Raw genomic sequence first — 9,870 nt, 5'->3', positions numbered from 1 at the left:
GAGGCAACCAGAGGGAAGTTGACAGAAAACGTGCTGCCGCCAGAGAGAAAGGCAAGAGCGGCGGGAACTCCACTTTGAAGAACAAAGAGAAAGAGCTAAGCATTGTTTGTGGCAAGTGTCTCAGGTGAGGAGCAGACTCTACTTCGAGTCAGAAACTTCATGTGTACCTCAAGCGTCAAGATCCTGGAGGAGCACGCGGAGAAGCACAAGAGCAGCGTATCAGATTGCTTTCCGTCTTTTTCATTAGATTGCTAAGCGAATTCTCGTGCCAGGTCTCAGAATACAGAAATTCGTAGCATGCCCTCTGTAGACAGGCGCAGCGCAGAGTTTGAACGATTGATCAGGCGGAAACTAGAGTGGGATACGAAAGGCACGTTTTCATCATGCTTCCAGGGAAGCGAGATACCGCCGGCGTGAGTATGGCGAGCCGGACCTCCATCAGTGTCCTACCTGGCTGGACCCAGTGGAACAACGCACGTCGAGGAGACGGCGCCGTGCACTTCATGAGACTAGGGTTGCCACTGAGGAGATCTTAAAACGATATCCCATGTGGCTTTTGACGATAGCCACGATAAATGACGGAGTCTCCGTGGAGCCGTCAAAACTTGAGGGTAACGCAGGATTTGGTCTTTTCGCCCAAAGGAACTTTAAACGAGGCGATCGCGTGACAGAGTATGTTGGGCACGTAGTCAGCTACGACGCTGCAAAAAGGTTACGCAACAAGAGACAGGCGTCGCATGTCGTTTCTGTATCGAGTCAATGCTCCTGTATTGATGGTATCAAGGTTCCACGAACGTATCATGGTGGCGCCTCTTTCGCCAATGATGCCAGCCGGCAACTTGGCCTCGCGGGCAACAACACAAAGAACTATACGTGGTACGATCGACAGCTCGGACGTACTCGGTGTTTCCTCCAAGCCACCAAGGCGATTAAGGTTGGAGAAGAGATCTGCTTGGGCTACCAGAACTCCTACTGGGTGGACGTCGAAGAAGAGGAGCAAGATCCCACAGCACCCAAGCTGATTAACCGAAAACGATTCCAACCCAAGCCGCCTAAAGAAGCGCCCAACTCGCCCAACGAAAACCGACGTCCTGTTCGTCATAAAGGTTCTGACCGACGAGGGGTTGAAACCAAGCAGGAAAAGCCGATGGGGCGGGGGTGGCCCAATGCCTACCAACACTTCCGAAATGAGTATCGAAAGGCCACTGGAGTAACGGCTGGCGTCAGGGCTATCTGGGACCGGCTGCCAGAAAAGGAGAAGGAGGTGTGGCGCCGGAACGCGAAGTTCATAAGAGAGTCCCACACGTGTCGGTTTGACGACTCCGATGGAATGGAGGTCGTAATCACGGACGACGAATCATTCGAACACGGAAAGAAACGACAAAGATGCGACCCAGTGCCGCCACTAAGCTTGGAACCCTGGTCATCTGCGGACCACCTTCAGGGTGGCCTTTTTTTTCAAACAGATCCTTGTGGAACCGTAGATTATTACGCGACCACAGGAGAGTACATAGGACAAGACGTGTGGGGCTCTGGCTATTCAGAGAAGCCGTGGACGAGCACCTCAACTCAACCCTTCGAAGCCAGTGCTGACGCTTGGGTGGATACACCGCTGGAATTATTCGAATCGCCGCCGCCGCTGCTTTGCCCATTGAGCACAGTGAATCCTCTGCAGGATCCCGCCGACGCCCTGCTCAAGGGGCCGGCAGCGCCAGTCGCTCCAGACTCACAATCGGTTCTCGAAGCGAATCCCGACCCTTACTTCGGCGATCCCATCGTTGCCCACAGCCCCTGTATATCAGGTCGTTTGACAACACGTCCGGGTGACTTCCAGGAAGATAACATCGCTCCTGGTCTGTATTTTTCCCCTGTTACCTCGCTGTGTCTGCAATCACGTGACTGATACGCAACTTCAAATCGCTTTTGCGTGAGCACTGATGTGTCCGTGTTTATTGCTCTTGTCATCACTACTTCAATGCTTGAAGTGGCCTCTCACAATTCGACAAATCGTCACCATTATGACTGATGGCCTCCTGGAAGCACAGCTTTCACTATGACGGGCGCAATATAATGGCCTTCACAACCGTCGCGCTGACCGTTCATGATGTGATTTGTTCCATCCTCGATCCGTGAGTCGGGACGCTCCCAGTCACAGATCGACCCCTTCAACGGGGGCACTGCGGAACACCTGCCTCATCATGATCTGCGTCGCCAGCAATTTCTTCCGCTCGCAGAGCTGGATAGACTCTGCCATCCTTTCGTGGCTGCTCATTCTCTACGTCATGACTGGGTACTGGTTCATGTGGTCCGACGACGTGTACTGTGGGTGGCCGTTAGATTTCAAACAGGCCCCCTTCACACACTACTGCTCCTAGTGTTCATGCTATCAGGATTCAAACTTTTCGTCTCCATAACCATGCTTCTCATTCTCTACATCTGTGTTCTGGTGTGCATCTGCAACATCTCCCTGAACGACGACTTCCACAGCCACTTCGATTGGAACTCCAACGCCCAAGTCTTCGTCATCGTGTTTGTGGGGCTGTGCTCTCATTTGTCCACCGGTTTGGTCGTTTGGAACTTGGATCGGGCTCTAGAAAACGACGTGTCCAACTACTTGGCGTGAGTCGTGAGAGTACCTCATCACCAGAGACATTTCTCTTGTATTGAGCGGGCACGAGAACGTCGAAGAATGGGAAAGGGTGGTGTTTCCGTCAATGGAGCGCGTTCATAGGAACAGCCATGACTGCAAACGCCTCAAAACCCGCACTGCCACCGGCTCGTAAGCAGCTGAGCCTTCGATGACTCAGCCCAGCGAGTGTAGTCTCGGCCCACAGCACACTGGACGAGCTGACGGCCAGAGCCCATAATTCCTTGGGGGACGGCGGAAGCGTCCAGCTCTTGTGGCCCATGTGGCACTTCGGAGGAAACTTCGGATCCTTCGGGTGCGCAGCCTCCGCTCCAGCATCCAAGGACACCCAGCAACTGGACCACTGCTTCCGACTCTGCTTGCGGTCGCAGTGCACTTTGCCGGACTCGCTCCCAGTTTCCGGGCCACCCAAGCGCCGCCAAGCTAGGGACGCCCTCCGGAGCTGGTGGGGCCGGGTTCGCAACGCTGAGTGGGTGTCGCCGAATGTGAGGGTTGTATGTTTTTCACACAGATTTCGCTAGTCCGAGTCCCCAGTGCCACATTTCCTATCGTGACGATGCCGCCAGTCTCAAGATTTACCAAGCGCTTCATGAACCTCGATCTGGAGGCGCATTTCTGGTACTGGATGAGGTGAGCCGCAATGCGAGTGTGGAGGCAGGCACTGCTACGCGTCACACGTCTCGGACTCTGTGGGAACTTTCCGCGGGCTGCTGGTCGTGAAGAATGTAGGTCTGATACGCGGTTTTGACCTAGTTTCTATTCGAGTGTGCCATCAACGCGCTGATCAGTTTCCACGCCCCTTCAATTGTTGCTGGTCTCTCACCACAATCAAAGCGCCACTTCAACAGCCTACTCCAGTTCTTGTGGGTTTGGACCGTGATTTCGGCCGCAATCTTGTCCACTTTCCGCCTGTCGACGTCGCAGCAGCGGATCGCGCATGCAGAACACATGATTGCGAAAGCAACGTCTGCCGTCAGACAGGCGGTCGTCTTTACCATTCCAGGAAGGTGAGTGATAGCAGTGTGACATACAGCATTCCCCCACAGTTGCTGCAGCTGGCGGTGGGGTTAATCGCATCCCAACGCACGTTCCTCGACGTTTCCTGCCCCAGCTGTTCCATTGGGAGATCATTGTGGCCCAGTTTTTTTGTTGATCTAATCACAGCGGCCCTGATGGCGGCTTTGGGCCCAGCAGCCTCGACCCGAGTGAGTCATCCTCTCAGCGGTAATTCAGAAGGTCGGATTATACTACTTGGCCTGGGCCGACTCGGGTATGGCTTTCTACATGATGTGCTACCGTTTGGACGCACTGAGGCAGGTATTCTTCAGAATGGTTTTCCCGTACACTACATACCTGTTTTCACTGTATCAGCGCAGTTTGCGAGACCAGATAAGCCACGACATTGCAAAGCGCTAGGTCTGCAGTTTCCAACGACGACAACCATCGAGCATAAAGAGGACTAGACACGCGACCGCAAGTCCCTCTACCACGGCACATATGATGGTTGCGGCGCCCCAGTCCCTGGGCTTGGCGGCCAGTCTTATCAAGTCCATTTCGGCCATGTGCAGCCGCTCCGCGGCGATCCCGTGGAACGTGTGCGGCAACAGGACGGCGCCTGCGCTGGTGACCATCAGCGCCGCCCTGAGGAATGCCTCGTCGTCCTCGAGCTGCTTTCTTGTCATGCTCGTTCTGGGTTGCATCCGCAGAGCGGCTGTCAGCAGTCTGCGTAGTCCTGCACTCCCAATTTCAAGGTTGCCAGGTTGCAACGTGACAGCTTGCACGTCAGTCAAGGCCTCTTTGAAACATGGAGCTAACGCTGTGTATAGTTTATGGGGGATTGGAAGACCCTCAAGCGCCAGAGACACCGAGTCAAGTGCAGCATGGAACTTCAGGGTAAACGTCGAGGTTCCTTCGAGCTTTTCGGTTGCCTGACATATGGTCTCCTCAGATGGGTACCCGGGGAGGTTGGTCGGGTCCAACGAGGCGAAGTCCACCCCACGAGGGAAGAATGGCCGGAGAGCGTCGACGTTGAGCAAGATGGATTCACTCTCGGGGGGGGCGTCCTTCCATAGGCAGCCAAAAGCCTCTTCTGTGGGAATGAAGTCCGAATCATCACCCAATCTCTTAAACACGGGATCTTTCAAATCGACAACTCCGACATCAACCGCCAGCAGCGGCAAGCACAGTAGCACTAGACGCACAGGGCAATACATGATTTACTTATGAGGCATCATATTTAATGTATCATCCTTTTGTGAACACCCAAAGAATATCGGATCGTTCCTCCCCAAACTAGCTTGTCCACGAGATCGTAGCTATTATAGGAGGGCACTCGCGCTGTTTGGCGCTCTGGTGTAGAGCGACATCCTGCCGGTGACCTTGTGAGCTGTCGGGGCGACAAAGGCTCCTTTAAGGAGGGCACCCAAGTCAGCAGACTGCCGGTCGCTGCGGGCGTCGCAGGCTGCAGACTGCGGCATTTGTGCCGGGATAGCCGGAACATCTCTTCCACGAAGGCCACCTCATTGTCACCGAACTCGGGTATCAGCTGGTCCACCTTGCAGACTGGATCTGTGCTGAGAACGAGCTCCAGCACGTTGAGCCTTTCGTTGATCTCTGGCGAGTTCAATGCCTTGTCTCGAACAAGAGATCGAACCGAATGCCCGTACTGAGCGCTGCCGTCGAGAGTTAGCCGCAACCCGACGCTAATCAGATTCAGCACCAGCGACTTGACTGCCCATTCGAATTCCATGTCAAAGGCTTCTGGGGTCCGAAGGAGCGATTTTAGGCGGTGTTCAGTGGTCGACGCGCTTTGGATCAGCAGCATGCGATCGGTGCACGTGGCTCGTTCGTCGGCCAGCATTCGTGCCAGGTCTAGAAGACCAGGGGTGAGGGTTACGAGAGGGTTGGGTGACATGGTGCCAAAACAATGATGAACACGTTTCGTATAAAGGTCAGTACTGAGGAGGTAGTGGCAAAGGAGATAGTTCCCACGGCGCTCCAGTCGCTCGCCAGTATCTTTGGCCATACGAAGCAAACAGTTCAGTACCGGGCGGAATCTCTTGGATGGCTATCACCTTTGCTTGCTTCAAATTTACGTCCTTCATCATACGACAATTACGTAAGTCGGGACGGTTGTCGTTGATGTACCGAGCCAGTACCTCTGGATGGTCCTTGGCGTCCACGTGATGATTCAGTCCAAACCCGCCCATGACGTAGCGTTTGTCAGTGGTTAGCAAGAACTGTCTGTTTACGGTCTCCCCGCTCTCCTACCTCAAGCTTAGGACGGTCCCAGAGTACGTACAAATATGGTCTGTATCCTGGTAGAGGCGAGTGGTGAAAAGTCCGAGCCCTGCTCCGGGTAGGGTCGATTGCCTCACTTCTAAACCAGGGCTATGGGGTAGACACTTGCTGCAGGCTTCAGAGGCTTCCCCCTTCATAGCGGACTTCTCAGCGAACGAAATGTCGCTCTCGACAGGCTCCTCGGGCCACATCCCCCAAAAGTCGTGGATGCACTGCATCCAACGGAGTGTCCACGGTAACGACATGCCAGAGAATTCACCAAATGGAGTGCTACGGATTAGGTTCCAGGTCCGTCTGCTGCAGTTAGAGCTGTAGAACGATCCCCTGGCACACATGCGTTTGAAGTCCCCCTCAGAGGGAAAGGTTCCAATGCGTTTGAACTCCCCTTACGGCGGTGCTACTGGGCGACTCAGCACTCGCAGAGCGGGCAGAGCTCCTCGGATTTGACAAAACGTCGCCGAAGCGGCGCCCAGCTCCTTCCTTGTTCAACAGAGACCTGAGCCGGTCCGCTCCTCCGAAGCAGACTGGGCCGATTGTATCTCTGTGTACGACGTCCAATAGGCAACGTTTGGCCCGCTATTCGAAGGCCTCTGCAGTTTGTCAGGTGGACCAAGACAGCGATTGCCCAGTTCTTCGAAGTTTGCCGCACAAGAGCTCAAGCGGATCCCGCACTCTTAGGAATGGGCTTGGGCGTGCTCACAACTGCCCTGTTCCAAGAACCCCTAGCCTTATGAGTGGCGTGCTTGCAGCGCTATTGGTTGTCATGCTTCATGTGACACCTTTATTCCACGGGCTTGGGATGTGTTGGTCGCTGTGGTGGACGGTACACTACATTCCTTGACAATTAATAAAAACGTAATGTCCAACACACGACATAAGCCTTAATGAACCCGATAAAGAACGCTGCCACCAGTAGATTCCTGCGCGAAAACCGAGGGAACAGCATCGGAGCCACGGCGGCCACAGCCAACGAGGCGATGCCCACGAGAATGACAAAGATTCCACTCAACCTGGGCTGGCAACCGCGGACATGAAGAAAATGGATTGCGACGGCGGTCAGTATTCCGGTGAGTTCATGAAGGGTATGGATGGTGTCGTAGCATCTTAACCCGCGGAGGTACGCCTCAACAAGGACCACCAGTGCCTTGTATCCCACACCAAGCGCCTTGGTTCCTAAGCATTTTACGCAAGGAAACAGCATATTCCAGTGCGTCTTCGCAGGAGTGGCCTCATGAACTGGCACCCTCCATTTCGGAACCGAATGTCGCTTCAAATCCCGCTGGAACACGAACGGTCGTTGCCGCCCAGCAGAGATTGTCTTCCGCTCCTCCGTCTCCGAAACCCGAATTCTGCCGGCGAGTACCGCCATGAGCAGCTCTGGAGGCTGGGAAAGGTGGCAAGACATCTCACTGCAAGCGAGTCGCATTTGGAGATTTTATGTGAATCCCAGTCTGACGCTTGTGTACAGGGAAAACTATTATCATATACATGTCAGGCCAAGTTCTTCGTCAAACTCTGAAGCAGAAGGCCGAGACTCCCCGACTGAGAATCCACAATGGACAAGTTCGACTCCTTGAAGAGTTGCGAGGCGATACGCGCCAGTTCCACTTTCGTGTGGTCGGGAAACTCCTTGCGTGCGAATCCTTCGGCCTCCGCCTTCATTCTCACGGCCTGCGCCTCCGCCTCGGCGATGGCTAATATCCGGGCGGCTCTCGCGTGCGACTCCATCTTTTCTCGGTCCAGACGTGCAGAGGTCTCCAGTTCCATGTTTTGTCTTTCGATCGTAAGGCGCTGCTTGTCTAGCTCGAGGCGCTTTATCTCGGCAAGTGTTTCCTTCTGCCGCTTGGTGACCTCTATTTCGTGCTTGGCCATGGCTGCGTTGGCTTCCACCCGCTGCTTCTCTATGAGCTGTCTAGCCTTGGCCGCATCATACGCCTGGCTGAAGAGGTCTCCCCGCCGAGACACATCCATCAGCTCCACGCTTCGCAGCTGGAACTCGTTCACGACGAACTCCACGCCAAAGGTGTTCCGTAGAGTCTCGACTAGCCGACCGATCAGCAAGGTAGCGGCGTTCTCGTCGTTTGACGCACGGGCGAAGTCCAAAGACGCGGTCTCAGTATAGGATACGCTTCGAAGTATTTGAATGAGGGCTTGGTTGGCACACGATCCCACAGCCCTGTCGATGACGCTCGCCACCTCCACGTTGGAATCTTGCGTCTCGGCGTTGAACCCGACCAAGTACCCTCGGGCCGGATCCACTATTCTGTAGGCAAATGTGTATCCGAAAACTACTTCCATCGGGTCCCTGGTGATACCTTTGACGTCTTGCACATCGCGAAACTGCAGCGTCAACGGCAGCGAGGTTATGAATCGAGTGGGCATCGGGACTATATGACACCCATTCTGCAGGAGTTCCACAGTACCATCCGCCTTCTGCACGATACCTACATGGTCCTCCTGTATGTAAACGCGCAAGAGACTGGAGAATCGAGTGAAGCGCGTATCCCAAGTAATGGGTCCCGTCATCTCGACCTGGTCAGAGTAGAACCAGTAGTCGCCAGGATCGTTCAGAAACACGGCCCTCTGGTTGATTGACAAGCCGCGTACCTCTCCAGGTCTCAAGTATATCTTTGCAATGGAATGGAAGACGAAAGTATCCTGCAAACGGCCGAAACCTACGGAGCCGTCCTTGTTGGCGTACTGCTGCAAGTCCTTGGTATTGTCGTGGAACATGAGGTCTCCCGAGGTGATTTGGTGCTGGCCCTCGAAAAGGATGTACGGCTTGTTTCGGATCAGCACGCGCGCCAGGCTCCCAGGAGGCACGGTAATGATATTCACCGGTCCCGCAAGAATAGCGGCATCAGTTTGCTGGGCTCGACTGATGAACTCGAAGGTAGGATCGTCGAATACGTGCACTCCCACGCAATGGTTCTTACCAGGTTGCAGCAATGTATACTGGTCGTTAAACTTGGCGACAACATACTCGCCGGGATGAACTCGAACAATGTGAACTCGGTTGCCGAAGGTGATGTAATCATCAGTGAGGCTGAAGGCTGAGATGCGGCCGCTGTAAGGGTCCAACCGGATGTGCTGCCCGGGAAACAGAATATGCGCCCTCCTCTCCCGGTCAGTGACGAATGCGATTTCTCCTACACCCACTCGTTTGTAGCTGCGGGTCAGCCAAGGGACCCCCACGATGCTGATGCCGAGAAGGCTACCTGCAACCACTCGGCGAGCCTTGCGCGACTTCTTAGTGCCGGGACACCACCCGTTTTTAGCGCAGATGTCGCTGAAGTTTTCAATGTACTCGTCGCATGTTTGATCGTCAGTTACGATCTGAGGCTTGCGGAAAAACCGGCTCTCGATACCCATGACTTCCTGAGGCAGCGCAGGCCAAGAGCTGCCAGCAACCATGGAAGGAGGTGGCAACCCTGCGCTCCCCGTACCTATGACCCGTAACAGCCCGCTGGTCGTCGCGTTGCGAGTCTCCACATCTTCCAGATGTTTGGTGGTATCCTCACTCGTTGTACTACTGGGCGATTCCTTCTCGAGTTCTTGAGAGGAAACAACACTCGTGGAGGGCATCAATATTGCAATTATGACTGGAACCAGAACATGCCATAAATAGTTTGTGCATTGTTTCTCTGGTTGTAGCAGTCAACCACTTCATTAAAAATACATTGTTTAATACAATTTTCCGATGGCCCCAAAGTCCATTGAACAACGCTACCAGAAGCTTACCCAGCTGGATCACGTCCTGAAACGACCTGACGCGTATGTTGGGTCACTCCAACTGGAGCAGCAGCCGTATTGGGTATGGGACGGGACTCGGATGCGCCTTGAGATGATAGATATCGTACCCGGCCTCTATAAGATCTTTGATGAGATCATTGTAAATGCTGCTGACGTCAAAGCCCGCGAAG

At 54.3% G+C, this 9,870-nt stretch overlaps 8 protein-coding genes across 9 annotated transcripts; 3 read left to right on the top strand and 5 right to left on the bottom strand.

Annotated features, from left to right (window-relative positions):
- Positions 1 to 547: 547 nt before the first annotated feature.
- Positions 548 to 1,903, top strand: KVP17_002342 (uncharacterized protein; the record flags this gene model as incomplete). Its single annotated transcript, XM_068518513.1, has 1 exon — positions 548 to 1,903. The coding sequence occupies one exon, from the start codon at positions 548 to 550 to the stop codon at positions 1,901 to 1,903; it is 1,356 nt and encodes a 451-aa protein (XP_068371281.1).
- Positions 1,904 to 2,070: 167 nt separating this feature from the next.
- Positions 2,071 to 3,800, top strand: KVP17_002340 (uncharacterized protein; the record flags this gene model as incomplete). 2 transcript variants are annotated; one of them, XM_068518511.1, is made up of 8 exons in its annotated part: positions 2,071 to 2,129; positions 2,156 to 2,322; positions 2,349 to 2,619; positions 2,648 to 2,779; positions 2,808 to 3,132; positions 3,159 to 3,277; positions 3,306 to 3,654; positions 3,681 to 3,800. In XM_068518511.1, 8 exons carry the CDS (start codon positions 2,071 to 2,073, stop codon positions 3,798 to 3,800), a joined length of 1,542 nt encoding a protein of 513 aa, XP_068371279.1. The 2 variants fall into 2 exon arrangements, with proteins under 2 accessions (XP_068371279.1, XP_068371278.1); XM_068518510.1 differs by lacking the exons at positions 2,071 to 2,129; positions 2,156 to 2,322; positions 2,648 to 2,779; ... (2 more) ...; positions 3,306 to 3,654; positions 3,681 to 3,800 and having other exon boundaries at positions 2,381 to 2,623.
- A 259-nt stretch (positions 3,801 to 4,059) lies between these two features.
- Positions 4,060 to 4,860, bottom strand: KVP17_002339 (uncharacterized protein; the record flags this gene model as incomplete). Its single annotated transcript, XM_068518505.1, has 1 exon — positions 4,060 to 4,860. The coding sequence occupies one exon, from the start codon at positions 4,858 to 4,860 to the stop codon at positions 4,060 to 4,062; it is 801 nt and encodes a 266-aa protein (XP_068371277.1).
- Positions 4,861 to 4,883: 23 nt separating this feature from the next.
- KVP17_002343 (uncharacterized protein) lies at positions 4,884 to 5,561 on the bottom strand (the record flags this gene model as incomplete). Its single annotated transcript, XM_068518514.1, has 1 exon — positions 4,884 to 5,561. One exon carries the CDS (start codon positions 5,559 to 5,561, stop codon positions 4,884 to 4,886), a length of 678 nt encoding a protein of 225 aa, XP_068371282.1.
- Positions 5,562 to 5,598: 37 nt separating this feature from the next.
- Positions 5,599 to 6,192, bottom strand: KVP17_005218 (uncharacterized protein; the record flags this gene model as incomplete). The annotated part of the gene is made up of 2 exons (XM_068515024.1): positions 5,599 to 5,890; positions 5,918 to 6,192. The coding sequence occupies 2 exons, from the start codon at positions 6,190 to 6,192 to the stop codon at positions 5,599 to 5,601; spliced, it is 567 nt and encodes a 188-aa protein (XP_068371284.1).
- Positions 6,193 to 6,791: 599 nt separating this feature from the next.
- Positions 6,792 to 7,373, bottom strand: KVP17_002338 (uncharacterized protein; the record flags this gene model as incomplete). Its single annotated transcript, XM_068518504.1, has 1 exon — positions 6,792 to 7,373. One exon carries the CDS (start codon positions 7,371 to 7,373, stop codon positions 6,792 to 6,794), a length of 582 nt encoding a protein of 193 aa, XP_068371276.1.
- Positions 7,374 to 7,438: 65 nt separating this feature from the next.
- On the bottom strand, positions 7,439 to 9,532 carry KVP17_002341 (uncharacterized protein; the record flags this gene model as incomplete). The annotated part of the gene is made up of 1 exon (XM_068518512.1): positions 7,439 to 9,532. One exon carries the CDS (start codon positions 9,530 to 9,532, stop codon positions 7,439 to 7,441), a length of 2,094 nt encoding a protein of 697 aa, XP_068371280.1.
- A 115-nt stretch (positions 9,533 to 9,647) lies between these two features.
- KVP17_005217 (uncharacterized protein) lies at positions 9,648 to 9,870 on the top strand (the record flags this gene model as incomplete). Its single annotated transcript, XM_068515023.1, has 1 exon — positions 9,648 to 9,870. A coding segment is annotated over one exon (223 nt), but the record flags the coding sequence as incomplete, so codon positions are not given.

Source organism: the organism of the source record quoted next (genome assembly GCF_019968985.1).
Source record: "MAG: Porospora cf. gigantea B chromosome Unknown PgB_NODE_881_length_9870_cov_121.982, whole genome shotgun sequence".
NCBI classification, from domain to species: Eukaryota; Apicomplexa; class Conoidasida; order Eugregarinorida; family Porosporidae; genus Porospora; species Porospora cf. gigantea B.
The sequence above is the reverse complement of the archived record's forward strand: the minus strand, read 5'-3'. Positions and strand labels throughout refer to the sequence as shown.